The sequence below is a fragment of the Coturnix japonica genome, chromosome 3, assembly GCF_054131305.1.
Source record: "Coturnix japonica strain WE chromosome 3, WE-NBRP24, whole genome shotgun sequence".
Taxonomy (NCBI): domain Eukaryota; kingdom Metazoa; phylum Chordata; class Aves; order Galliformes; family Phasianidae; genus Coturnix; species Coturnix japonica.
In genome coordinates this window covers 21,959,490-21,985,393 of record NC_140665.1, presented here as the reverse complement: position 1 = coordinate 21,985,393, position 25,904 = coordinate 21,959,490, and the positions used below count along the sequence as shown (strand labels likewise).

The following is a 25,904-nucleotide window of genomic DNA, read 5'->3' as shown; positions in this document are numbered from 1 at the left end:
CAGACCACAAAAAGAAAACAGTGATGGAGTTACCATAATAGAAATTTTGAAATAGCACCTGTATCATCCACATTATTAAAATAAGCATTGACCTGTATTATTGAATATGAAGTGCTATAGTGGCACCTCTTCCCAGCCCCAACAGTCCAAATCTATGGAAATCTGTGAAAGAAGTTTCAGATCACAGTGCCTTCAATGGCAGAGCTGCCAGTAATATCACTGTGATAAAATTTTCCTCCAAGTGTTCTTTTATTAAAAAAAAAAAAAAGAAATTGGAAGATAAGGACGTGATGGATGATGTGACAACAGGCGCTTAGGAGATAATCATTACTTTTCAGCACAGAACAATTTAAAACGGTTGCAAGCCACTGCTCCGATCAAGCAAAGCACTTAAACTTGAGCGTAGCTGTAATTATGTGATTAGTCCTCTTAAAGTTCTATTCTGAAAATTAAGCGTACAGAAAAATACTTTTGATTATTTAGACTGAAGAGTAGGACCCTGATATAGGATTTAGTGAGGCAAGCATATAAGTGCTTTCCTGATTAATGGTGCTACCCTCAGGTATTTTTAAAACAATTCTAGGGTTTAGTTAAAAAAAAATAAAAATTCTTCTTTCCCATGCATAATATAACTATTGATTCAGAAGAAATGCTAAACAAAGGCTCATTGGCAATCATGGGACCAACCCATTTATTAAAGTGCTTTTCAGAGTGGTTCTTGTGTGTACCAGGACCAGAATCATGAGGAAGGAGCACGATGGGGAGGTGGGGAGCACAGGAGCAGAGCAGTCAAGGAGGAGTTTAAACAGTGTTTGTGGGAACAGGCTGCCCAGAGAAGCTGTGGTGCCCCATTCCTGGAGCTGCTCCAGGCCAGGTTGGATGGGGCCCTGGGCAGCCTGAGCTGGGGGGCAGCCCTGCCCATGGCTAAGGATGGGGCTCTAGCGGATTTAGGGTCCTTTCCAACCTAGGCCATTCTGTGATTGACCTATGATTTATCTATGATGTAGGTAGAAGTCTTCATTGCAGAAATTCCATAACGGCGTTTGAAATTTGTAAGGACTGTTGCTGAAGTAGGAAGTTAATATTTTAACATGTGTCATTAACTTATCACAGGGTGAAACAAGCTTTATATGACATTCACCCGGTTAAAGCAGAGGCTGATTGCCATGGCTACTGGGGTATACTCTCCATGCCTCTGCTGTTATACTGTACTTGTAAAGGTCAGACACTGCCATCTGAGCTCAAACAGTAAAAATGTTCAGTATCTTGCAGCTGATTTTTAAGTTAATTTCATGAGTTTGGATTCAGCTAAGTGTAGTTGCATATGATTTTGTACCTATGTGCTATGAAGTACTATTGTCTTTATGCTTGCTAGAATAACCTCTAATCAGAAGTTAATGGTATTTACAAAAGGAAAAAAGGAAACTTGTTTCAGAATGTAAACAATCTTAAGAACGCTCTTCACCCAGTTAATTGGGTTTTATAACTGTCATTTTTGTGAAGTGGCAGGTGATTTTAAGTGTCAGTGCAAGAATAAAGTTGCATGACTAGGCGCCAGTAAATGCACTGTCAAGAATCAGCTTGTTTAGAGTTATGCTCTCATGTTGATCTATGGCCTGTTGTGAGTGTAACTTCCATCAGTTCTAATACAGTTATGCACATAAATGCCAAAGCTCTAAGGTAGGAATTTTGTATTTACTGTTTAAGAGCAATATGTCGTGTTGTTCACACTTTAATCTAATCTTCTCCCACTGTGATAATGTGGCTGCCGAGACTGTTGCCCTACTTGTAACAAATGCTGCCTCTTTCCTATGAGATTGAATCTAAATTTACAGTCTGTGTGGGGATAACAACTAAGCTGAGAACTGTGTCCTGCTCTCCCAGTGCTCCTGAAGGCAGATGCCTTTGAGATGTGCTCAGTGCCTCATTCTCCCAGTGGCAGGGATGATGAACAGGCAGTAAATGTAATGGGCTCAAACCGTTTGGCCACAATTTCCTTGTATGACATTCAGCGCTCATTTCTCTTAGCCTTTGTCCCTGGATCTGTGAGATGACCAAAGACTTTCTTTTTTTAATCTCCATCTTTTAATACTCTTGCACAGTGTTTAATTCTTAAGCCTGGTCACACACACCTCATCATGCATGTAGCCTGCGTTTGGTATGATGGTTGCTAATCTTGGGAAAAGCCACTGGGTGCTGTTGGAATACAAGCAAAGGCAGCAAGGAGAAGGCCTTTGATATGCACTGAAATCTCATGCTTTCCATCTTCAGAATGATTCTACTAGCACATTAGTATAGATTCAATGCTACTGAAAGATAATTTGGATCTTAGTTCTTTGTTTTTAAGAGGATAGTACGCAGATGAGTTGTTCCCTCACATGGTGTGTTCTTCGTGACTATTTCCATACCCCTCCAGTTGAGTTACTTTAACACTATAGGTGCTGCTGTAAGGAGAGAGGGTGGCCCTCCTCCCTTGTGGGCTGGAAGGAACAACTCTGAGTGATGCTTGAGGCCAGGCTGAATGGGGCCCTGGGCAGCCTGAGCTGGTAGGCGGCAGCCTTGCCCATGACAGGGGATTGGAACTGAAGGGGCTTAAAGGTCTCTTCCAGCCCAAACAATTCTATCATTCTGTGATTCAATGTTCCACTGCATTGTTTGCATACAAACTAAAACACTTGGACTATTGAGTTTAACAAATCTTACATGCTAAAAAATATCCTTCTTTGACATGTGAGAGCATGATTTGCTGAAGCCATGTGTATCTTCATCCTAATGTGTATCTTCATCAAGAGTAGGCCGGGATGACATTAGTGTGGGACCTGTCAGCTTCCCCCACCTGCACAAGGACTGCTGCCTTTGTGCCTCTGGAAGAAAGGGAATGTGTTCCTAACCAGGGCATGCACTGGGCTGAAAACCATTTTAATATTCACACATTCAATATAAGCAGATTGTGTAAAAATGGCAGAGAAGATTGTAAGTCATAGCCATTACTGTTTGATGCTGGTTAAAGGCTGCGTATGCCGTTAAATGGTTTAGTGGCTTCCATGGATTTGCAGGAAAGTACTTGAAATTAAGCAGTTTATTTTCTAGGATGGGACATCTTAAAATTCAGTCACTGCTTCTCAGCTTTTCCTAGCAGAGTTTGTGCAAGCTAATCCAGTTGTTTGTGAAGAGAGGGTGTCTGCGGTTTATTCCTGGCTAGTGCTAAACAATACAAACTCAGCCAGCAGGAAACCATTTGCTCAGGAGGCATCAGAAAAAAGTGTGTGACTATTGTCATATAAAAGTCCCCTGCTTAGCTGGGGCTTGTAATGGGGCTGTTATCCAAGCCAGCCAGGATCTAGTGAGCATATAATGGTACAGTGAGCAACTTTGCACAGCATCTATCTGATTAAAGTGATTCGATCTATAGCTGTTATTTGGAATAACGAGAATGAAGTTGCTATTATAGATCATTGTTACAGAATCAATTTCCCCCGCTTTGGAAGTGAAATCTCGTATGTTACTGCAGCACAGATATAAGTCTTTTTTTCTTGTGTAGCAACAGAAAGCTGTTGTGCCAAGAGAGTGAGCTGCTCATTGACATTATCTTCTGTTATCTATCTCAGCCCTCTTCCAGCAGGGCTGCAGAGCAGTATCCCCATCCATCCTGTCCCAGCCATGGAAGGTACCAGGGGCAGCCTCTGCATGACAGCAGATGAGGTTTGCATCAGGTGTTTCTTATGGGGCAGCCTCTACTGTCTGCTTCACTTATTAACTTGCCTGCAAGAGTGAAGAATGCTCAGTTTTGGAAGGGGGATGCCTGCATTCATAGCCTAGTGCATCTTGTGGATTTCTGTGTACTGTGTCCAGTTCTGGGCTCCCCAGTACAAAAAATACAGGGATCTCTTGGGAAGAGTCCAGCTGAGGGCCACAAAGATGGTGAAGGGCCTGGAGCATCTCCCCTGTGAAGAAAGGCTAAGTGAACTGGGTCTGTTTAGCCTTGAGAAGAGAAGACTGAGGGGGAACCTGATCCAGGTCTATAAATACCTGAGGTGTGGGGAGCAAAGTGGCAAGGCCAGGCTCTTTTCAGCAGTGTGGGAGATGTGGCACTGAGGGGCATGGTTAGTGGGCATGGTGGGGATGGGCTGGTCGTTGGACTAGGTGGCCTTCCAAACCTGAATGATTCTGCGATTCTATGAAGACATCATGAAACGTGCTTGCCCTTAGTAGTTTGCATGTGCTATGCTAAACTGCAGTTTATCTTGCTTAGAGTTGCGTTTCTTAACAAGGAAGCATGTTTTTGCTTTACTTTGTATGCGCTTGCTGTAACCTGCTATGAACAAACTTGGAGTTCCCTCCACCTCTTCAGCAAGAATTGCTGCTGGAAATGGCAAAAACTTTCATTTTTATGCAAATCTCAAAGGACTTCTGAAAATTCTTTTTAGTAAATACCACATTCCTCAAATGAAGGTGATTACCTCTTGTGGTAGAAATATTTGAGAAAACAGCATAAAACAGGCTTGCAATATTTTTATTTGCTTGCTGTTATTTGAACCACTTCATGGGTTTTGATGCCTGGAAATTTATATCCCCATCTGTGTCATGGATTGACTGCTGGCAGAAAACCAGATAATTTTGATTATATTTTCCCGGTATGTGATATTTTTCCTCTCTTCTGTTTAGTCTCTCTTTGCATTCATGTGGAGGATGAACTTTGAATAACCTGGACTATTCCTTCATATCCTCTTGGCATCTCTCTTAATCTTTCAGCATTAGTGAAATGTTTTTAACTGTGCCTCACCCTTTCCTTCCACTGTCCCACAGCATCTTTCATTTTTTAGTCACTGGGGTTTTATTTTATATTTTGGTGTTTTTGGCACCAGCGTATACCATGAATTGATTATAGCACCTGATACATGTATCTCAGACAGTTAAGAGAGCCCATACCTGTACCCATACCCATACCATACTGGAGGTTTGTAGCCAATCCACTTCTTGAGAGTCTTTACAAGCACCTGAGATAGTGCTTAGTTGCTTAAAATCTCACATGCTCTAAAGGCATATGAATTCAGGCACATAAAATGGCCTGATTTAAAACAGAATCAATGAGATTAACATGAATACATTCTCAAAATGAACTCTGTGGAATGGAGCCCTGGGTAAGCCCTTGTAGCTGTACCTGATTTTCATTCTGTCTCTCTGCTAACACTGCAGTTTCCCCTTGTTCCTTGTTCATATCTGTATTTTATCTCCTCTTTCATCTTGTCCTTGGTGCTGTCAAAGAGTCTGCCGTCGCATGGACCGTCGTGTAGTCTCAGTGTGCGGTGTAATTTGCACTTGATGAATGGAAGGAGAGAATTAAAAGGAGACTTCCTAAACTATCTTAATTGTGTTTGTTTAAAAACGTCTTGGGGAATGATCCATTACTTTAACACATCAGATTCTAGTACCACACTATAGACTCTGTAACTGATGGTTAACTAGGGAAAGTATATATTTGCTGAAATGCATTTTATCCAAATGGTTTAAGCAGAGCACTTATATTAACTGATAATTTTTGCTTAAGAGCTTGATTATTGAATAGCTAGCAGTGCTATTTTTAATTAAGTCAATTTTTTTCTTTATGAAGTCACAGATTGCCTTGTTCCTCATGTTGAAGATGCAGAGATTCATAACAAGACTTACAGAACTGGAGATAAGTTAATAATCAGCTGTCATGAAGGATTCCAGATCCGTTACCCTGACTTAGACAACATGGTTTCAATTTGTCAAGACGATGGAACTTGGGATAATCTGCCCATTTGTCAAGGTTTAGTACACGAGAACATCCTGTTTTATAGTTCATGTACCTTGTCATAGCTTGCTAGTATTTCTTCCTGGAGTTGTAAGGGTGACAGTGGTCTCTTCAGTCCCACTGTAGAGTATTTGAGTAGCTCTTCTTCTAAGATACTTGGGTTTCTCCACCCGACTGTTTGCTGCAGAAAAGAAGATGCTGGTTTCTGAACACAGCCATACTTGAATTACGAATTGTTTTTATTTGATAGTTTATGATCTTACAGAGATGCATCACGTTTTTAGAAGAAGTCAAGGTTAAACCAGAATATCAGAAAAAGATTTGATGGGCAGGTGACATTTTTGTGCCAATTTATGGAGAGGTGTAAGTTTCTCACTGTAATTTACCTTTGCTTGCCATGTGCAGTGGGCACAGGTAGAGAAGATCCTGGAACCTATTCATCTCTGAGTTTTCAGCAGAATCAATAGTTGGGTTCACAGTCCATTAAACTGATTGGTATTGACTGAAAACTCAGGATTCTATTTTGGCCAGTAAAACCATTAGTTGTAGGACTTGTAATATTAGTAGTTTGGGAACCCAGCTTTGCTTCAACTGTGAGAAGTAAACCAGCTTTATTTAATGAGAGCTAACTCTCATTCTGTTAGTATTTCACCTTTCTCACATGCATGCTAGTACCGTTGTTTTTTAAACAATTCAAGCTTGGCCTGCAGAAGTGCATCAAAAGATTTTATCTGGCTGTGCTGATAAGAGTGGCTTAACCCATGCCAACTCACCATCCCTAAGAGAGAGATTAAAAAAACAGGACATTAGAACGTGCAGGTAGGTGAGGGGAACTCTTACAAGGTGGATTTGAAGATACTGTGTTTAATGAAGATCCATGTGGAAATTTTGTGACAGCCAGCATTAAGAGGGAAAGTAGAAGTAGCCCTCGGTTGTTACTTTCTTCAGTTGCTGTATTTATACAATGAATACCAATCAATTGCTACTACTCAATACTCAATGTTTAATTAGAATGACTTTAATTTTAAAAGCAGTAGAGTTATGAAGTCCATTGCATGAGGGCAAGGTGCTGGAACTGCCAGAGAGTTACAGAATAGATAGCACAGATTCCAGTATCTTCTATATTTTGCTAATTTCTATAATCCTGTTACAGATTTAACTCCAGAATCATTATTATTACTTTGGCCTTATTAGGCACTAATACTGTCAAAGGCCCTCAAGTACTTGCAGTGGGGAGCCTGACAATTACATTTATGTGGCCCTTTCTTTATAACAGGCTGGAGACTCATTGATGCTGAGATGTCTTTTTTCTGACAGAGCAGTGGGAAAGGATTGTAGAACAGAGAAAAATGAAGCCTCAGACTATTTTTGACATGTAATAGTCATGATAATTACTGATCTGGAATGATGTGAATTACTGGGCAAAAAATGTCAAAAGGAAGTTTCCAGGCAGCTGGATGTGTTTAGAGACTGGGGATTTTCACAAACCCTTAGAATTTTTACAGATTCCACTAAATCTTGATCCTGCACTGCGAAGACCTTTGTGGGCATTAAAGTGCTGAGTCAGAAAAGTGAAATCTTCCCCAGTGTAGTGCAAGCTTGGTCTTGCTTGGGCAGACAGCATTCCTCCTTTCTGTCCCATTGGAGGTTGCTCATGTCATCCTGCTCTGCAGGCTGCCTGGTTTGCAGGAGCAGTTAACACGAGGGGCATGTGTGATTGGGGTACAAGAAACAAATAGGAGATAAGATGCCTATGGTTTATTAGGCCAAGGAGATAACCCACTAGTAAAACAGCTGTTGAAGTAATTGCTTTGGTAGTAAAGTGGGCTGGAAAAAGCTTTCAAGCTTTACTTGCATTTGTTTTCATCCCTCTTCCTCAAGTGGCCATTGGAAGGAAATAATTACTACAAGTACTGTGGACACTTTCCCTTTATAGGTAGTAGCTGGGCATCCACAGCAGTGCTACCACCTTATAAGAGATGCTCTCAGTCTGGTTCTGGTTTCTCTGTCAGGCTTAACATTATGTGAGCCTTTGCGAATATCCTTCATAAATTCCTTGTAGTGGCAAGAGACCCGTTTCTGGGTTGCCATAGTGAAACTCATGCTTGTCTCCTAACTTTGTAATATTTATCATTCCCTGATTAGTAATCATCTTTCCTTAATATCGTTGCAAATTTAAATCAACACAATTATTATCCAGTGGGTCATTTCTAATACCATGAGGCCTTTATTTTTTTCTGTATTTTTTTCTCTAGTACAATATCTTCTCTAAATACCACCTCAAAGCAAGCCTTGAATATCTGTGAATAACCTGTCAGAAAGCCATGCTATCTATTCGTTTCACTGTTGTTTCCTCTTCTTTGCTGTACCAAACACAGCTGGTGACCACTTAACTGTCACAGTTGAGTACCACCCATGTCACAAATCCCTTGAGAGTAATTCTAGAGGTAGAATAGAGATGCTGACTACATTTAACATTTCTGTTGGTAACAGGTATTTTAAACCTTTGATAGTCTGATCTGAGCCCTCTCTCAGTGTTTATCATGTGACTGCTCATAGGAAATGACATCCCTCTAGGCTTTCTCAGTTTAGAACCATGAAATCATTAATTCTGTCTGCATCTCTTTTAAAGTTGTGTGCACAAGAGCAGTTTGAGTATTTAAGGTATACCCAACAGTTTTAAGAGGAGAAATAAAACTCATGGTTTATATGAATGACAGTCTTTATTTATTGAATATTCTACCTCAAAAAGGGATTGCCATCTGCTGAAGCAGCCAATATTTGTGCAACAGAATACTGCAATTTTCAGTAAACCTTCCTTGGATTTGTTGGGACTGAATCCCATACTAACAAAGCATGGGGGTTAAACAATAGAAGAGTTTCAAAAAGAATAACGTGGCACATGTATCTGAGGGAGAACATGCAGTCCTGCCATTCATGGTAGAGAAGGTGAAAAATACTGCACTCTTCAATCTAGGAATTCTTACTGGGGTGTGTTAAAATGACTAAGGTGAGCACCTTCTAATAAAAGATACCTCCTTCTTCTTAATTTGCAGGTTGCCTGAGGCCATTGGTTCTTCCTCATAGTTACATTAATGTATCTGAGTTCGAGTCCTCCTTCTCAGTAGGAACAGTGGTGTATTACCAATGCTTTCCTGGATATAAACTAGAAGGGGCAGAGTTCCTTGAGTGCATGTATAATCTTATCTGGTCAGATAGCCCACCTAGGTGCCTTGATGTGGAAGGTAAATGTCTTATTGTTTGTTTATCTTGCTTTTAATTTTGCAAAAACCAGCATGTTCAATATGATTTTAACTCAGGCTATATATGCAGTTCTACTCTGTACAATGTTCCTGAAGGCTGTGCTGAAGTCACTCGCTTTATGTTGCATGCAGTCAACTGCTGGGGTTTTCCAGTTCATGGCTTCACTTGTCTCACTTTCAGCATTATATGGAGTAGCCATCTCACTAAAGCAGATATATGTGCAGGATTGGAGGTTTGGGCGTACACTGTGATCTGATAGCACTTCAGGTGTAGAGTCACAGTAGCTGAAGGTGGGAAGGAACAATCAGCTTGTGTAATCCATCCCTTTCTTCTACCCTGCATCATGCTTTCTGATGCTCAGCTCTGTCTTGTTTGCAACATGGCAGGAGCAGAGCTTTCACAAGCTCTTGTGAGAAGCTTTTTTATACTCAGGACATTTTCCTAATAGGAAAAAAAAGATATTTTCTGTGTGAGGATTGTTTTACATGGTACTGATGTGCAGTTAGTACTGCAGTGGTGCGCAGTGGTTTCTCAGAAGCAGCTGCTAGTTCTGATTGGGGAAGTTGTTACAGCTCAGGCAAATGAGGATGCCGCTAGCACAGATTGCCAAGTATTTACTGTTATGAGATCCTCTTCTTAAATGCTTGTAACTTTGCCAAATTTAAAACATTCACATTGATTTTCGAGTGTCTGCCTGGAGCTGAATCATTTGAGAAGCTTCAGTTAAAATGGTTCAGCTATATGAGAGAATGGTGCTAGAGGAAACTGTGTTATTTCAGCAGTGTTTGAAATTGTTACAGTCATTTGAAGGCTAAGTTGAAGCATCTTAACACTGAATTTTCTTCTTTTATTCCTTGATTTACACCTTTAACTTTCTTTATGTTGTTTTTTCTTCTGTAGTGAAACTCCATAACTATGCAGAAGTTTGTTAAACTTCTTTTGAACTGAAACTTCATAGACAGTACTAAAGATATATGAAAATCAAAGAAAATTGTTTATTTAGTTATTAATATGGTTTATTTTTTTAAATTACCAGTTTGGGGTTAATTATCCATCTGCAGAAATTAATGCGAGTTAGCAATTGCCTTCTGTAAAATCAGTTATGCAAAAGATGGGGGAAAAGAAAGCATAAATTGAAGATTTTACCATATGTTGTATAAAAATTTCCTGTAAAATGTGATGGTTTCCCAAAATGTTGGAGGTGAGCAAACACTTGAAAATGTAAGGAAACTCTGGGAAAAGACGTGGATGGCCAACTGCTAAATAGAAATATAAAATGTCTTTGAGGTGAATAAAGATATTACAAAGGATTTGGAAAAATTAAAAAAAGAAAAGTCTAGCCATTAGTACTGGGAGAACATGATCTGCATATGATTACCCACCTTGCCATCTGGACTCTCCATTTTAATCTTATTCCTTTTGGAAGACTTCCAACAAGATGTAAAGGAAAGCTCTTGCAGAGTGTGAGAAGGGAATCAGGCAAGGCAAGGAAAGCAGGGGAAATTTGCTTGTAATTCTGATGCTGGAATCTAAAGCAGTGTGCGCATAGTGTAATCGAGTAATCCTGGCTTTATATTTAAGACTATGAGGGAAAACAAGTTGATTGAGATAGCAAACAGCAGATGTGATTCTATTGTCTGGAATGCCTGATTTCAGCATCAGCCCAACTGAGCACAAAAGCCGGAAATCAGATACACTGAGATATCAAAACAGTTCTGAAACTAATTCTGCAGCTAGAACTGACAGATTCTTGAGCTAAGGTTAAGCTTGAGTATGTAAAACAAAGTATTACAAGTTCTTGTAAGTAGGTTTGACTGAAAATGTAGCAAACCTGAGTAACAGAATTTCAAAACTGGTACATAAAACCACTTCATTATGAGTGGGGGTGAGGAGTCATAAAAGCATGCAACTGCTGGTTACAGAAATTAACAGAAACTGAGGGAGATGGGAGATGGAAGGAATTTAGAAAACTTCCCAGCAAAGTCAGAAATGAAGCCAAAAAAAAAAAAAGCCCACAACAATCTACATAGAGCATTAGGAAATTGCTAGAGAACAAGAGGGAGCTGGTCATGTAAGAACTGTTACTGATGAAGCATGCTACAGATATAAATGTTCTGGGAAAACAGGCAACCATACAGGATAGTTTTTGAATGATACTTCTCATGAAGACTCTGAGGATAATACAGTGAGACAGACCCTAACAGAGAGGATCTGATGTTTGTGACATTGAATGTAGGCAGAAAAAAAGTCATGAGTGAGCACTGGAGGAAGGTGTTACTGCAGGTGAAATTCCATAGCCACTTAATACTTCAAAACAGTGGCTTGAAGTCTCTAACCAATTGCACACAGGATACTTTGAAAGAAAGCTTCAAAATCTTCATTCTTACATAACAATTACTGATGCCAAATACTATAATCAAGACTGAGTTGTACATTTGATATACTTTATCCTTAAAATGTTTCCAATTCTTGATGGAACATACAGCAATACACTGGGGAGGGAAAAAATGAAAAGTCTGTCTGTAATCAGTTTACATTCAAGAGTCAGAATAAAGTAAGCAACCCTAAGCCTGAGATATTATACATTAGCACAAAAGGATTTATCTCCATGTTTCTTTGTTGACTTTGAGAAGGCTTTAGATAAATTCCAACATGACAAACTGAAGCGTGCTCTCAGGCTTCATAATGTTGAAGCAGCAGATCTCAGACAGATAAAAATCCTGTAGGGGGAGCACAGGGCAGCAATATGAGCCCTTAGTAATGTGCTTTAGCTTTTGATTAGCCCTCACAATATTAGTCAGGTGGACTTGATGATCATTGAAGGTCCCTTCCAACTGAACTATTCTATTATACTCTGCAATATTAAGACATAAAATTCATATATACTCTGATTCTGTTCTGTGCTTACAACTGTTGAGCATGCAGCCGGGAAGGAGAATAAGGTAAATATTGCAAAACAGGTTATCCAAGTTAACTGAGTTAATATTAACATAAGGCACATAACATCCTTGTTTTTAGCTGCGCTGACTGCGGTGGGGTTTCAGAATGTACTCAGTGTCTAGAGAAATACTTCTCAGAGTTGGCAATCAACAGTAAGTGCTCAAGTAGCAGCAGCAAACAACATCCGTAAGCTCCTTTACTTGGGGAGCACCTTTTTGTTGGTGACTACTTTCATCCACTAACTAAAGGACAAAATAGGCTGGTAGTCTTCCACACTTGGGATGTTTGAGTCACAGGAAGCAGATGTGATAAAATTACAAGGAAAGTTTTCTTAAAAAAAGAAAAAAGGTACTTCAATAATACTAAGGGTTTCTGGACCATAGATCACCCAAAGCTGTAGAAGCAGTGCATGTGTCTGGCCACTCTGTACGAATGTAGAGGCTGAATGTGTTACAGAGTTGCTCAAAGATGACTTGGAATGTCTGTATTTTTGTGCTCTTAGAGGATTCTGCCTTTCATCTGTAGACCTTTATCCACAGCTGGAGACGTGTGGAGAAGAATTGAATTCGGAGAGAGCAAATTGACACAAAATACTCAGCAGACAAATCATATTGTTCTGCGGATGTACTGCTTAATAATTCTCAGATCATTGAATTGCAGCAGGTGTATTTTAGAGTAAAGTAGAAAGAAAACCAGAACACATCACAGGACAGGATGATAGACAGAGGTGGACATTTTACAGCTCTCACTGGGGGTGGGATGAAGAGACAGAGAATTTAGGGAACTGTCTCCGAGTTGAATACATTGTTTGAAGATGATAAATATGATTAATTTCTAAGTGACTGCACTTCTTTTGCATTGCAGAAATCTTCTTTGATCTGTGCTGTGACTGAAGTAGATACATTCTGCACTGTTCATAGATTTTCAAGAAAGAAACAGAACAACCTGTAATCTGTTTCTTTTATGTCTTCTGTTTCTGCCTGATGCATGGGATTGTCAGAGTAAATCATTGTTTTACACCTGCTCTGTCACCTGTGTACCTTTCAGAAACTCCTTAGCATTTCCTGAATCAGCCAGACATCCAGACTCTTTTATAGAGCCATAATTTCTGTCCTGCAGTTCCATGTTAGCTGCCAGATGCATGTAGTATTTTATCCATAGTGCTTTAAATATGCTGAGGATTAGGTGGGGGAAAGCAGACAAAATTTCTCCCCACGGGCTGTTTTATAGTATTAATCTTTAACTTAAATCTGGCAGGGCTCCTCAGAAGGGAAAAGATCACTACATTGTCTAGCTTGGAATCAAATTTCTCTGTGCATTATGGACAGGTTCATTAAATTTGGCTATGCAGTGCAGTCACAGGACATTTTCCACGATTGATGAGAAGTATAGATATAGATTCTATACAGTGGAAGGTCTACCTGCTGTGTAGGTTTGTTCACTTTCAGAGATAAGAACTAACATTTAAATAGAGATAATTTCACCAAACAGCATGGGTATGCACTTGGTAACTATACATAAATAACAGAAACTGGTACTCTTTTCACTTCTTCCTAGTTTTGTAGGCAGGCTTTGAGGTATTATCAACTACTGTTTCCTCTACCACTACTATTTTTTTTTCCCCCCTAGTATCACTGTATGGGGGATGGGTCTTTGTGTTTTTCCTTTTTCCAGAAGGTACGTTTTGATTTCCTCAGCCTTCAGCAAGGCCCTGGAGTAGAGCTCTCTTATCCTACAGGTGCAGCTGGATTTAGCATTCCTTTCCTCCATCAGGTCCTACTGGCAGGTGTAGGTAACACCAAGCAGGCTCAAGAGATTATTTCTTACCAGGAAAGAGGGATAGCAATTAAAGAGGGTTATAATAATATAACAACCCTGCTATGTCTGTGCAGTCCCCACCTAAGCTCAACGAATGCAATCAACACATAAGCATCCCAATCACAAGTCAATAAACAATAGGTGTAGTTTATTATATCCATTGCTCATAGAAATTGTCACTTAACTGGGAAGAAAAGACTTCCCGGAGTGATCTTTCTCCTACCCAAGAGAAGTTTTTCTGTTTGATGATTTCTTTAACAGGAATCCATCTTCAGTATTTATCTTTGTTTCTTTTTGGGAGCAGCTGTTAACAGCAGGTCACTGGAGCACAGTACCTGATGGCAGCTGGAACTCAGGCAATCAGATGCCATAAAAGCATCAATTCTATAGAAAAATTATTGCAAGCAGTTGGCTCCACATTCAGAAATGAGGCCAAGTATTCAGTTTCTGCATCTCAGTGTCTTAAAAAGACCGTTAGTGGTCATAAAGTCAGCCAGTCTTGAGAATGGGAAGAAACAAAACTAGAACTGAGTGATGAAGAAAGCAAAATTGATCTGCTGTAAATGAGACTGTGATGTTTCAAACAGTCCTCTGTGAGTAATTAGTATAAACATTTCCTTGAAGATAATTGTGGGCATCTTGCTAAAAGAACCCTATGCTCTCCATTGGTGCAAACTCAAAATCAATTTTTGTAGTTTAAACAAAAACTGCACTTTAAAAAATATAATTTATAGGTGAAAGCTTCCTCTAAGTATGTTTCTGCTTATATATATTGTGAAATGCGTTTGAAACTGAAGGCTTTGGCAGTAAGATCAGTGTTTCACTGTCTGTGTGCTGTGGATGGAAGGATTGTTGAGGGTGACTGTGGAGTTGGTCTGAAACTCCTTGTAGGAGTTTGGCTGATTGGAACTGCAAAATGGACTCCATAATCTTTAACTCCAAGGAGCAAGGAAGCTCTATGTGCAATATATGGTTGTAAATCACCTTCTGTTTGCTTTTGGGAATCAGTTAAACTACCATTAAAACTATCATGAAACCAGTTTTATAAGGTCTCACTTAGGCTCAACCAGCTGGTATCAGTGTTAGTGATTTTCAGCAAGATGGTATTGGTCAGAGCTAGACCAGAGAAGTAAGTTTTCATTAAAAACTTGATTATTCAATTCATTTCACGCTTTGTGGAAGGTGAAAAGTGCTTTTCACTGTGCTCACACTGAAAGATTTCCCTTGCCGTTTTAGTGAGTACCAAGTTGTTGTTTAAGGGTGAGAGCAAGCAGCCTGGAGTCACAAGATCCAGGGTACAACTGCCATTGACTTGCTGAACTGTCAAGGAGGAGTTGCTTAACTGACTTTTCAGTGGAAAATAATGTGGGTGGTACTGTGAAGGTTAAGTACTGGGAGACTGGAGAACAAGGTATTTTGAATAATTCTTGCTGTAGAATAAATAAATAGATTTGCTGGCAACTTCAGCACTGAAACAGGTTGCCCAAGGCGGTTGTGGATGCCCCATCCCTGGAGGCATTCAAGGCCAGGCTGGAGGTGGCTCTGGGCAGCCTGGTCTGGTGGTTGGCAGCCCTGCATATGGCAGAGGGGTTGAAACTAGAAGAGAAAGTTATGAGAAAGTCTTCTTGGCTGAATATGAAACAAACAGGTTTCATCTTCTGTGTTATTATTAAAAAAATAATAATCAAATTGCACATACACAAGGATGTGCTTATTCAAAGATATTATAGGGAAAAGGACCCTTACTAGGCTTAGATGGGAAACTGGGTCTCTGGGATGCACACTGTGGCTTTCTCCTGCTGTAAACAGTGATTGGGATGGAACTGATTATACATATTCAATATGCTGGAACTGAATTATGGATTTTAGCAGTTCTGACATGAAAATGCAATTTAGTGAAAAGCAATTGCATCTTCCAACTGCTCTCTCACATTCTCCCATCTGGTGGCCAAGCATAGGACTGTCAGCTGGCCTTGTGGCTGTATGGGGGGATGAGAGGACTGGAAGGCAGATAGCCCGAAAGAAATACATATAGGTCACTCCAGTGTGCTTTCCAGGGCAGTAAGAATTTGTGTTCTGAGAGAATTGAGAGCTTTTACTGAGTGTCCTGTTCTTGCTTAACAAGTGTGAGGAGCTGAGGGTGCTCTGTGCACTGCAGTGGGAGGGATACATCTACTTCAACTGTGTACAAGGCAGCCAGGCGCACACAGAGCTGAAGACAGCAAGGCAGGAGGGTAGCAGTGATGAGTGAGGGCTCCCAAGTGTCTTCCTTATCATGAAGTTTCATCTTAATCTTTTTTCACTCTTTACATAATAAGAAAAGAATTGTGGTGCATTCAGAAGAAGCTTTATTTTTGATTTGGTGCAAGTGTCACCAGCACTGTCTATTCCTATGTGAAGCAGAAAACAGCTAGCCTTACACTGGGTTTTTCTGTTAACCTAGCTAACAGAGGAACCAGTATGATACATGAAAGGCTGGAGGAGAAAAATCTCTACTACACAAAATATCAAAGCTGGAAAACAGGCTTCTTGCTTCTTCATAGCACTTCAGTGGCCAGTATTTCAAGGCGTCGCTGCATTTGTTGCTTGGCTCCTGTACAAAAACTAGGCAAAACCTGAATAATTTACATCATGCTTACTCTGAGCAAAAACTAAACTACTAACCACAGTGCCACTGAACCAACTGACTAAAAATAGAATTTGAGCACTTTATGTATCTGCAGCTTCACTGTCATCTCTCTACCACTGGCTTTGAGAAAGTGATGTGACACCTTTATTCTGTGCCAACAGTGTTAATTGAGACTGTGCTAATGCCAAACGTTTTCTCTGTCTCATGCAGTCCTAGTGTCAGCAGTGCAGATTTACTGTAGCATCCTCTGAGCAGAGCTTAAAAAGCTCCTTGACCATAGCGAGTAGAAAAAATGAGAACTCCATTCATTGTTCTGATGTACAAGTGCCCACTGGCAGTGGGTGGGGAGCAGAGTCACTCTTGCCTTGTACTGGGCTGTCCCTTGCAGAGGACACCATAGATACTTCCTTTGCTTCCAGGACATCAGCACTAGGATATATTCTTGTCTTTTGTTAATAACTATCTCCTATAAGCCTGAAAGAGATCCCCTTCTCCAAGGCAATATGTGACTGTTTGGAATGCAAGGCCAGTTTTTAAGTTCTTCATCAGAGTACTAATCTTTCTGTAAAACTGGTCAGAGCAGAAAGCCCATAGCTGGAGAGACCTTAGATCCAACTGCTCCTCAGAACAGGAGAGGTTGGCTGTCAGATCCAGTCAGGAATTCCTCCCAATAGCTTTCCTGAGCATCAGCAGTGCTGAGCTTACCAAAGGGGATTTATCTGTGATATGAACACATTTGTTCATGCTTTTTATTTAACAATTTCACATTTTGACTGAGAATACTGCTGTAGAGTCTCTGTGAGCCCCCTTACATCCTGTGGCCAACTGCTCTATAAAGACTCATCCAGAAATCCTGGATCCAGTGCCCAGAAAATGTATTTCATGCATTTGCCTGAAGTCCACAGCCTGTGATTACCAAATAAGCCACAGAACGATCACTGAGGTTCCAAAAATTTTAACTTTCCTAGAAAACTTCAGTGGGCTGAAGTTTGTCACCTGAGTTTTAGTTCACATTGATCATTAATCAACCTGATCGCAAATGCATGTGGGGGCCAGTTTGCCCATGCAACTGTTGGAGGGTTCCTTAAAGTTGATGAACATAACATTCATAGGAGGTGATGAGGGAGAACTCCTGTGACTCCAAAACCCAGATTCTGACATCCCAGCTGTTAGAAGAAAGCCTTGCTTCTATTGAGCTTTAATCCTTCATTAGTTGCAGTAGATGAGCTTAGTGGTCTTTCCAAATGTAATGATTCCATGCTGTATTTTGAAACCCATTCCATTGAAACCACTGTTGTAAGAGAGTTCAATGCAAGAGCTGTTGGGATGTACAACCATTTAAAACCTTACTCCAACTCACAACGAACATAGTACAGCACTTTACAGAAATGTTTACAGACATTTTTGGGCAGCATCAGTACATGATCGTTTCCCTTGAAAAGGAGAGGGTGTCAATGGGAGGGGTGGCACCCGCTTTTAGCACAGGGAACATACCCTACACTAAGAGCAATGTTCTTATCCTCAGATTTTCTAAAGCACATCTCCATTTGTAAACAAACTGACAGCTCCGCATATGGGCTGTACCCACAGTGCATGGTTTTTAATCTGATTGGAAAATATGTCATTCCTGAGCTGGGAGACCAGCTCTGAGGCCATAGTTTATTTATTTATTTATTCATTCATTTCAATTCTGAAGGCTGCTTTGGCCCTTAATGACATTAGAAGGTTTGGGTTTTGGTGTGTCGCAAAAGGCAGCAGGTGCATGGCTGGAGAGCAGGAATTTGTTTATCAGAGCGGTTGCCCCCTGTGATAAGACATGCTCTACTTTCCCTGTAGCTTGGAGGGCTGTGTGCATCCACATGTCTCCTGCCGCCTGTCATAGTTTACCAAAACTCAATTGCAAAGGAATTTAAGTTACTGTCTTTGTTCTTATACTATAAATGTGTATAATAAAAATATATGAGGTTTCCTCACTGTAGGCCAAAACTGTTGCTTTCCAATGATTGTTTTCTTTGTAATAGAGGAATGATCATTGATATGGACAAAGGTGCTATTCTGCTATTTCAGACTTACACCTTTGCCCTATTCTTAAAAAAATTGTTTTCAGTCTTGAGTTGACCTCTCAGTAAACCCTTCCTATTTCTCATGGACCTAGAGACTTTGGAAAGTATGCAGAGTATGGAGGATGTGAATTTTTATGTGAATTACTTGCTCTGATTTCGAGTTATTACTGAGCCTTGCCAGTGAAAATACAAACAAAACAGTGTCTCCAAGGGATGGGGGAACAGACACTGCTGCACATTGTAATCAGCTTCTCTTGAAGATTCATTTAATATCTTGTGTATTTTTTTATGAAATACATTATTCATGTAACAAGGCTCGTGGAGAGAAGCAGCTGCATTGTAATTTCCGGGAAGATTCTTCTTCAGAGAGATGGAATTTTCATTCTTTAAATCAATGCAGTAGGGCTGGGCTGTGTGAGGGATACACAAGATGGAGGGGTGGGCAGCCCATAGATGGGCCCCTGATCCAACTCCTTACTGCCTTTGAAGGGAAATAAAACAATCCAGTTAGTTGAATTAAGCCCTCTCCGATCAGCGTGTGGCCATTTTAGACATCATTACACCTATTTTCCTTTGTGTTAGGAACAATGCTTAAGAAAATAATAATCAACAAATACTTTTTCAGTAAATAAGTTTCCTCTCTTATAAAAGCACTGCCTGCAGGCTACTTTATTGCTGCTGCAACCTAAGGACTGCTCGTTCAGCTCTGTTGAATTATTAATTTCCCAGCAGTGTGAGGGGGCATTTCTTCTTGTGTCGGGATCTACAATAAAAGTTCACATGTTTATGTTGTAATTCGGTCTTATTTACATAACCTCATGTACACCACTGTACTTAATTAACACAGTCTCAGCCTCTGTTCTGTTCAGTGCCTCACCTCAGCAGCAATCCTGCTGAAATCACTGGGGCTGCTCAGAGATAACAAAACACAAATAGCGCTGGTGTGGTCTTAGCCCAGTGAGACAAAATTACAGTGGCACAACTGTAATTGCTTAAGCAGCGTCCTGTGCCGAGCATCTCTTCCAGCACTGCTGATAGCAAATTTCTTCATAAAACTGAATATTTCAGAATTTAATTAGTGAATGCAATCAGCCAACTGTGCTAATGGAAAAAAAAAAAAAAAAAACAAAAAAAAAAAACTGAAAAAAACAAAATAAGATCTTACAGCTGAATTTGAGATGCTTCATAAGGAAAGAGATTGCCTTTATTCTGACCGTCCCCCTTCATCTCCATGTAGCCATTCTACAGTCATGCATGTCCTTTTCTCCCTTCCTCCCCTCACCCAGAAGCTGGAGGGTTTTACCAATGCCATCTTTCATGTCTTTAAGCAAACAGACAGCAGAGCTTTCTGGTGTAAGCCAAAAGTAGGAGGTGTGTGCATTCATCCACTGGTGCCATGCAGATGTACCCACCCACAGGGCAGGGAGCCTGGAGGGGGATTTTGAGGCACAGTGGTCAGTTGCTGTGGTTAACTTCTTTCTCCTTTTCTCTCTGTTTGTTTTGCCCAAGTTTGTCCGCTACCTCCAATGGTCAGCCATGGAGACTACATCTGCCACCCACGGCCTTGTGAGCGCTACAACCACGGGACAGTGGTAGAATTCTACTGTGATCCCGGCTACACCCTCACCAATGACTACAAATACATTACCTGCCAGTATGGAGAGTGGTTCCCCTCCTACCAAGTCTACTGTGTCAAAACAGGTAAGGAAGCAGCCTATGTTCTTCAGTAGCACACCTTCTTCTGAGCAAATCAGGAGGTCGGTAATGTCTGGTGAAACTCATTATTTCATGCTTAAGTGACAATCATTGATTTAAGATGCCATTAAATGCAGCATATTTTATTTCCTGAATGGTTCTAAACCATTTCAATATTTAGCTTTTCAAGAATATTGATATTTTAACATGTAGATAAACTAAATTTATGATTGCATGCATAAAAATAATATCACGGGGAAAAAGCAAGGTCTGGCGTCAGCGACAGCTTGCTGTTAAGGCTGTTTTGGTGTCTGGAATTAGATTAACGGGTGTAAATTTGATTCATGTATATGTATATACATATAAAACATACATATAAGAAATCTCTCATTCTAACTGGTCTTTCTGAGTATTGTTGAATTAATATAAACTAGCAACTGTGGTATTGTTGTCTTTTTGTTACAGAACAAACCTGGCCAAATACACAGGAGACTCTACTGACTACGTGGAAAATAGTGGCATTTACTGCTACCAGCGTTTTATTAGTACTTCTACTGGTCATTTTAGCCAGAATGTTCCAGACCAAGTTTAAGACACATTTCCTTCCAAGGTTTGCACTGTTTTCTTCAATTATTTTATTACGTTATTTTATTACTATTTTATTTTATTGCTTTATTAGGATTGAGGCCCTTGATTTCATTTCTACATTCTGATCTACCTGTCCCAGTGGTACCTGGGACCAACTCCTTCCTGCTGAGTCTCTGTTGTGATCTAATTGACTATAAAACAGATACTTCAGGGTTTACCACACCTTCCCAGCATAGTATAAGTGTTTTGTTTTTAAGGAAAACCAGCCTAGTGCTAAATGTCCTCATCCTTTGAAAGCAAGAACTGAAGGAGGCCAATATCTGGCAACAAAACCCTGCCATTCATTAACAGCCTATTTACATATGATGCAAACAGTTCTTTGCTCTACCCCACATCTTTCCAGGGGTTCAGACGCTTGTGACTGCTGAGTAACATCTGTGATCTCATATCCATGATACCTACTCTGCGTGGCACAGCAAATGGTGCTCCTTATCTCCTCCAAGCACCTGTTTTCTTTCCCTTCTCTAAACTGAGCTTCACATTACTTGTGTCATTTATCCGATTGTAACGGGTTCCACCTGATTGTCAATCTGAACAGATTTTTGCAGACCTGTGAGGCAAACATTTCCATGACTGCTAATGGCCATGTAGCATCAGTCTGTGCCATTAGGAAGTGTTGTGTTTCCTTACGTTCAGCAGTTGGTCCAAGGTGCTTCAGAAACCCAGTATCTAAAGGGGGTCTGTAAGAAAGAAGGGGAGAGACTCTTTAGCAGGTGTGTTGTGGTAGAACAAAAGTAAATTGTTTCAAACTAAAAGAGGACAGATTTAGGCTGGACATAAAGATTTTTTACAATCAGTGTGGTGAGGCAGTGGTACAGGTAACCCAGAGAGGTGGTGGGTGCCCCATCCTTGGAGACATCCAGGATAAGGTTGGATGGGGCTCTGAGCACCTGATCTATCTGCACGTGTTCCTGTTTGCTACAGGGAGTTTGACTAGATGGTGTTTAAGGGTCCCTTCCAACTCAAATGATTCTATGAACCCCCTGCCTTTTTGTGATTATTTTCCTGTGTTTGTCTTAGAGGCAGCCAGGAGGGCTCTGTGGGTGACCCCGACTTCGTGGTAGTGGACGGTGTTCCTGTCATGCTGCCTTCCTACGATGAAGCTGTAAGCAGCAGCCTGAATGCTCTGGCACCTGGATACTCAGCCACAGTGGACCAGGGGCATATTTTGCAGACAGAAGATCAAAGTCCTCCTGCTTATCCTGGCCCCAGGATTACAGACATGCTGCCAAGTGAATTTGAGAGCTGTGAGAGTCAATCAGGCTCCTCTGAACTGCTCCAAAGCTTGTACTCACCCCCGGCATGCCAAGCGGCAGCGCTTGCTGGCTCAGATCGAACTGATGCATCCCAGAGCACTGTTGAGGAGGCTGTGTCCACGAGCCCACGGATTGATATTACAGATGGTGAGTCACACATGGGTGCCATACATAAGTCCTTAGACATTTGCTTGTACAGACAGGGCAACAATAAAGCCGGCTGACCTGCTTTTTACTTTCACCATGTATTTCATACCCAGTCAGAGTTAGCAGTTAGTTTGCTGACAAGCTCATGGTGTCTGCATGACAAACTTCAGTCTAAGGTATGTGAGACTTTACATATACTATATGGACATGGGAGTCACAGTATGAGAACATGCAGGAGAGGACCCTGTATTAGAAGGGAGATCATCACGTATTATTGTCTGCATTTAAATAATGAGCATGCATTGATAGAATTTCATTTAGTTCTAACAGAGCCTTCTCAACTTAATAAAGAAACTAGTTAGCATTCCTTAGAGACATTTGAAGAAGTGTGGGTGAAGACTGGGGTGGAAGAAGTCTCCTGCACCGTAAGTTTGGGGCTGACTTTTAATGGCATCACAAGTGGGAGAGGACAGCTGGAAGGAGGTGGGAGGAATGATGATGATGCCAGTAAGGCTCTGCCTACTCTGAGTGCCGATTCCATGTTAAATGTAGTAGAAAGTATGTTTGCACTTATGTTTGGTGGGCCTAACTTGTTTTAGGAAACATGGATTGTCTAAGTAGGTTAATCTGAGCAACCTGATCAAGCTGTAGGTGTCTCAGTTCATTGCAGGGGAGTTGGGCCAGATGACCTTTAAGGATCCCCTCTAACTCAATTCTATGATTCTGTGATTTTCATATAAGGTATAGAATTGGAGACTTTTTATGTATTGTTCAGATTTTTGCATTTCTATTTCTATTTTTTCTGAATTGCTAATAACACTACTCTGAAAATATCTAAAGGGAAGTCCCAGTCAGTAATCAATACCATTTCTCTTTTTCCTCTAGAGATTCCTTTGATGGAAGAAGACCCTTAGCCTGAATGGAGACATGTCAACATCACATTGCATTGTTGGGTGACATGAATCCTGAGCGCTCAGAGATAGAAAAGACTGTCTGTGGATCTGGGGAGGGTACTTAACAATCTTCCACATGATGATGTCACCAGATTGTGTGCACATCTTAATCCACAGTGGAGATAACAGCGTCAGCACTCGGAACAGCAATTTTATGAATGAATCCTGGGGATTTGATGAGAGCAGATGTAGAAAAAGAACTGTGGCTTTTTAGAAACAAAATGTATATCTGCATCGCAGAAAGGCATATGGTTCTGTAGAAATACTGTTGGATTTTGATACTAACTGCCTCACAAAAGCATGTCAAAGTATGTAAATTTGCTTATAAAGACTGCTCTAAATGATCTGTGGACCTCTAATTTATGAAGAATCCTTTCAAACTTTAAAAAAAAAACAAAACCCACAAAACAACAACAACTAAACCCCTAGTCCTGAAACACACACGCAAAAGAGGAAAGATCCTCTTTGACTTTCCTGTGTTAATCAGAAAGCGAATGGTTTGGTTATTGGTTATTTTGTTTCATACCATGTCTGCAGAAAATACAACAGAAACGATGGGATTCATATGTACCTTGATGTATGATAGCAAATATATAAAAATATATATATAAATATATATATATTTAAAAACTCTTACAGAGAAAGAAAAGGAAAGACTCCAGATCTCATAATGACCTGGAGATTTTTTTTAAAGATAAGGCAGAATTTATATAATATACAATATTCAAGGTAAAGTATCAATATTTGTATTTATGCAAGACTTCTGTGACTACATTGCATTTGATAAACCCTGCTATCATAAGACCTAGAAAGCATTAAAATAATGAAATATTTGCTTAAGAAATGTTGAACTGCCACGTTTCAACCTTCCTTAAGCTTTGACAAATACATGCATTAGAGTAATCTACAGTCATAGCCCAGAGCACTGCCTTGTCCCTGTGTGCTGCGGTAGTATTCTGAGCCATTATTGTAGAATACTTTAAAAAAAATAAAGTTCAGTTTCGATTCTTTTGACTTACTGGACTGTGTCTAGGTGGCCTTTTTTCCCCCTTCCTTCCTTCTTTCACCAGCTTCCTCCTGAAAGATGGGATGACAGTAGAATCCCCCACTCTACAGCATTTTATATCCATTATCTAGCTCCAATTGGACAGACTGGTTTTATTTAGGTAGAGCACATGAAATGGGTATAGCAGGGCCACAGCTTATCTACACCTGTTATTGTTGGCTTTCCTTTCTTCTGCATGCTACACCAGAGCATTGTGCTAAAGACTGTAGGGATAGTTCAGCCTTGTGGTATCACAGGCCATTTGTTATTTGTCAGGAAAAATTCCTGGCTGCTTCATGTGCTTCTTGAAAGCCAAGCAAATTTCCCACTTTATTTATGGTATTGCGCAAATGAAACATATGTTAAACTGGCAGTGTTTTAAGGAAGAACTCACCATATGTTAATGGTAGAGATTGCCACCGTGGGCTTATCCAAAGCAAAGGGAAAAAATGAGACCAAGTTCTGATTTGATATTTGAAGTAAGTCTATGATATCTCTCTTGTAGTGACCTTCTACTTAGAAGAAGTTGCTCTTGTGTGGTTTTTTTGGTTTTTTTTTCTTTGTTTTTTGCTTTTTTTTTTTTTTAATGATTATTTAATGATTTCTTTGCACTGTGGCAGCATTTACTGACCCCACTCATGAGTTAGGGCAGCATTATGATAGACTTGAAGCTAACATTCAAGAAAGTGTTTATAAGCACCCTGTCAGCAAAGCTATATGCCAGTCAGAAACTAACTGAGGCCAGAAAAACAAAAACAGCCACAAGAATAGTGTGCAGCAGAGGCAATTATTAGCTTAATCTCAGTTATTCCCCTGTATCATTGATGAGATCATTCTCAATCTCCACCAGGGAGCAACCTCCAAAAGAGATGCTGCCTTAGTGGTGGTCAGCCCTTAAATGAGGTCTAGAGGAGGTGGAGTCAAGCTCCACCCCTTCCAGGAGCACAGCTGAATTACTCTCACCTGTGCTGCCTCAGCTGACCCAACACTTGCCTCAGCTGATTAATCAGAGGTTCAGGCTGTGATTACCAATTTCCCATACACCATCCTTTATTGGGTGTGAGAAGAAATGCAGTGATTATAGATATGGATAAGGCTGAGATACTTAATGCCTTTTTTGCCTCAGTCTTTAGCAGTAAGGAAACTGCTAAATGGAGTAGGAAACTGACCTACTATATTATTTGAACATTCATAAGTCTTGACACTCCCCAAGACTCAGTACTAGATCTGGTTTAATGATCTGGATGAGGGGAAGTTCACAAGTGAGACCAAGTTAGGTGGGACTGTTTGTCTGCTTAAGGGCAGGAAGGTATTGAAGAGGAATCTGGATAGAGAGGCCACACACAGATGTATGGCATTCAACAAAGGTAAGTGCTGGGTGCTGCATTTGACACATGCTTGGGGAAAGTTGCCTGGTAGAAAAGGTGCTGGTTGGCAGCAGGCTCAACATGAGCTAACAGTGTGTCTAGGTGGCCATGAAAGCCCATCCAACCTTGTATTAGAAAAGGTGTGGCCAGCAGGAGCAGGAAGGTAATCATCCCCCTGTACTCAGTCCTACTGTGACCACATCTTGAATGCTATTCAATTTTTTTCAGGTGAAATTTTCAGTATTGCCACCATATCTATCAGATATTGGTACTTTCTTTGCCACCTCCTTTCTTTTTAGGTCC

At 40.4% G+C, this 25,904-nt stretch overlaps 1 protein-coding gene across 2 annotated transcripts in view; it reads left to right on the top strand.

The window, feature by feature from the left end:
- The window catches only part of SUSD4 (sushi domain containing 4), a 60,915-nt gene extending 36,708 nt beyond the window's left edge, over nucleotides 1–24,207 (top strand). The window contains exons 3-8 of one of the 2 annotated variants that reach the window (XM_015857237.3): nucleotides 5,612–5,791; nucleotides 8,833–9,021; nucleotides 20,000–20,191; nucleotides 20,651–20,795; nucleotides 21,854–22,236; nucleotides 23,122–24,207. In XM_015857237.3, the coding sequence (XP_015712723.2) occupies nucleotides 5,612–5,791; nucleotides 8,833–9,021; nucleotides 20,000–20,191; nucleotides 20,651–20,795; nucleotides 21,854–22,236; nucleotides 23,122–23,150 (1,118 nt within the window). In that variant the 3' untranslated portion in view covers nucleotides 23,151–24,207. The remainder of the gene's footprint in view (nucleotides 1–5,611; nucleotides 5,792–8,832; nucleotides 9,022–19,999; nucleotides 20,192–20,650; nucleotides 20,796–21,853; nucleotides 22,237–23,121) is intronic. The other variant, XM_085541182.1, reaches the window with a different exon arrangement.
- The last annotated feature ends 1,697 nt before the right edge of the window (nucleotides 24,208–25,904 follow it).